Source organism: Arachis ipaensis, chromosome B06, assembly GCF_000816755.2.
Source record: "Arachis ipaensis cultivar K30076 chromosome B06, Araip1.1, whole genome shotgun sequence".
In the NCBI taxonomy this organism is placed as follows: domain Eukaryota; kingdom Viridiplantae; phylum Streptophyta; class Magnoliopsida; order Fabales; family Fabaceae; genus Arachis; species Arachis ipaensis.
Window position 1 is genome coordinate 124,840,875 of NC_029790.2, and position 1,953 is coordinate 124,842,827.

General features: G+C 24.9%; 1 protein-coding gene across 1 annotated transcript in view; it reads left to right on the plus strand.

Annotated features, from left to right (window-relative positions):
- LOC110263840 (B3 domain-containing transcription factor VRN1-like) overlaps positions 1–748 on the plus strand; it is a 2,939-nt gene extending 2,191 nt beyond the window's left edge. Inside the window, exon 4 of the mRNA XM_021105673.1 lies at positions 485–748. Coding sequence (XP_020961332.1) covers positions 485–748 — 264 coding nt within the window. The remainder of the gene's footprint in view (positions 1–484) is intronic.

Here is a 1,953-nt window from a genome sequence, read left to right on the forward strand (position 1 = left end):
TTCATAAGGATATATATAATATTAAAAGTATAGATTAAATACATATATATATATATAATCGAACCAGCTCATGAGCTAATGAGCTGAGCTTATCCAAGCTCAAACTCGATTCATTTAATTAATGAGCTCAATTCCAGGCTCAATATTGGCTCACCAGCTTACGAGTTTAGTTTATCGAGCTATTAACGAGTCGAGCTCGAACTGACTCATAAGTTAACTTGACTCACTTCCAGCCCTACATGTAACATTGCTTTTAGATGAAAATAAATATACTCTAAGACAAATTAGTCTATTTTCAAAACGACTGTCTTATGGAAATAATTTTTTAGAACTTTTAATTTAGAAAATAAAATATTATTGAAAACCAAGTGTCTCATTGGAATTTTTTGAGAATGGATTTGGGTGTTTATTCTATAGTATAATAAACGTGTATGGTGTATCTAATCTCATACACTAAACACAACTAAGTATGCATCTTATGTAGTGGTTACCGATGGGGTTCTTAAAGGATTATATCAAACCTGGGAAGCAAACTGTTACATTGTTGGTTGGAGAAAGATCTTCAAAGGTTAGGTTGATCTATTACCAAAAACATTCTACCAGTTGCCTTACAGCAGGTTGGACAAGATTTGCAAGGGAATCTGATTTGGAAATAGGTGATGCATGTTCCTTTGAATTACTAGCTAGCGATTGTGAAGACATAGTCATGAAGGTTTCCATTTTTAAGCACTCCACTACTGAGCCATAATTGGGCATCAACCTATGTTTTTATCATGACAAGTACAAATAAATTCTACTCATTTTATCTTATCAAACATGTGCTTATTATGGATAAATTTCAATAGAAATAAGACATGGACAAAATTTTATACAATGCTAATATTATTTAATTAATTATGTCTTCTAAAATACCTGCAAATGTTTGTCAGTATTTAATTTTGACATGATTAAGAAATTATTGAATTGAAATACAAAATTACTGAAACCATAACCACAACCATGATCTATATCCTCAAATCTCAAAGTTCTAAAGATAAAAAATAGATTAACATTGAAGAACTCAATGTTATTTATGTAGAAAGATTTTGATACGGCTAACACTTATCTTCTCAAAAATGACAGTGAGGAGAATTCTATATGGGTCTCCAGTCTCTTATTCGTCTCTTAGATTTGATTGAATTAATGACAAACCATATGAATTAAGTCAGCTTTTGGATCTATTTGTTAAAATAAATTCAAATTGTGTATAATATGATATAATATTATTATTTATTAAATTTAAGATAATATTTATATTATATTTAATTTGTTTAATTTAGATTTTTTTAAATAAATAAAGTGATAAAGTAAAAAATTAATCACTATTTAATTTATAACTTTTATTGAGCTCTATTATATTAATTTAAAAGTGATTAATTCTCTCACTTTATTGCTTCATAACTCTCTTATTTTAGAGGAATTTGATATTAATTTGTTATAACTTTTTTTTTTTAATTTTTTCATGTATTATTATTTAATAAATATTTTGTAATATAAAATAATTTTGTTTATTTATTTATCAACTTAAAATTATTTATATTTTTTAATAATAAAATCTCTTTAAAAAATTGAATAAACTAATCCAATCAAAATCACAATAAATTGGAATTAGTTATGATTAAATTGAAAAATAAAGTCAAACAATAATGCAAATTAAAACAAATTATCTACTTTCGAATAGATTGATTTTTCTTTCAAAACTAATCTAAACAGCAATATTCTGCAAATATCTCACTATCTTTACTAATCGTTTTGTATATAATTAAATAACATCTAAAATATTTTTATGATATGCTAGTATATTAATAGACACTAATATACCTATTAATCTATCATTTTATAAATTAAATTTGGATGATAATAAATTTGATTTTAGCCAAAATAGCATGCTATATTAAAAAATCATAAATTTTC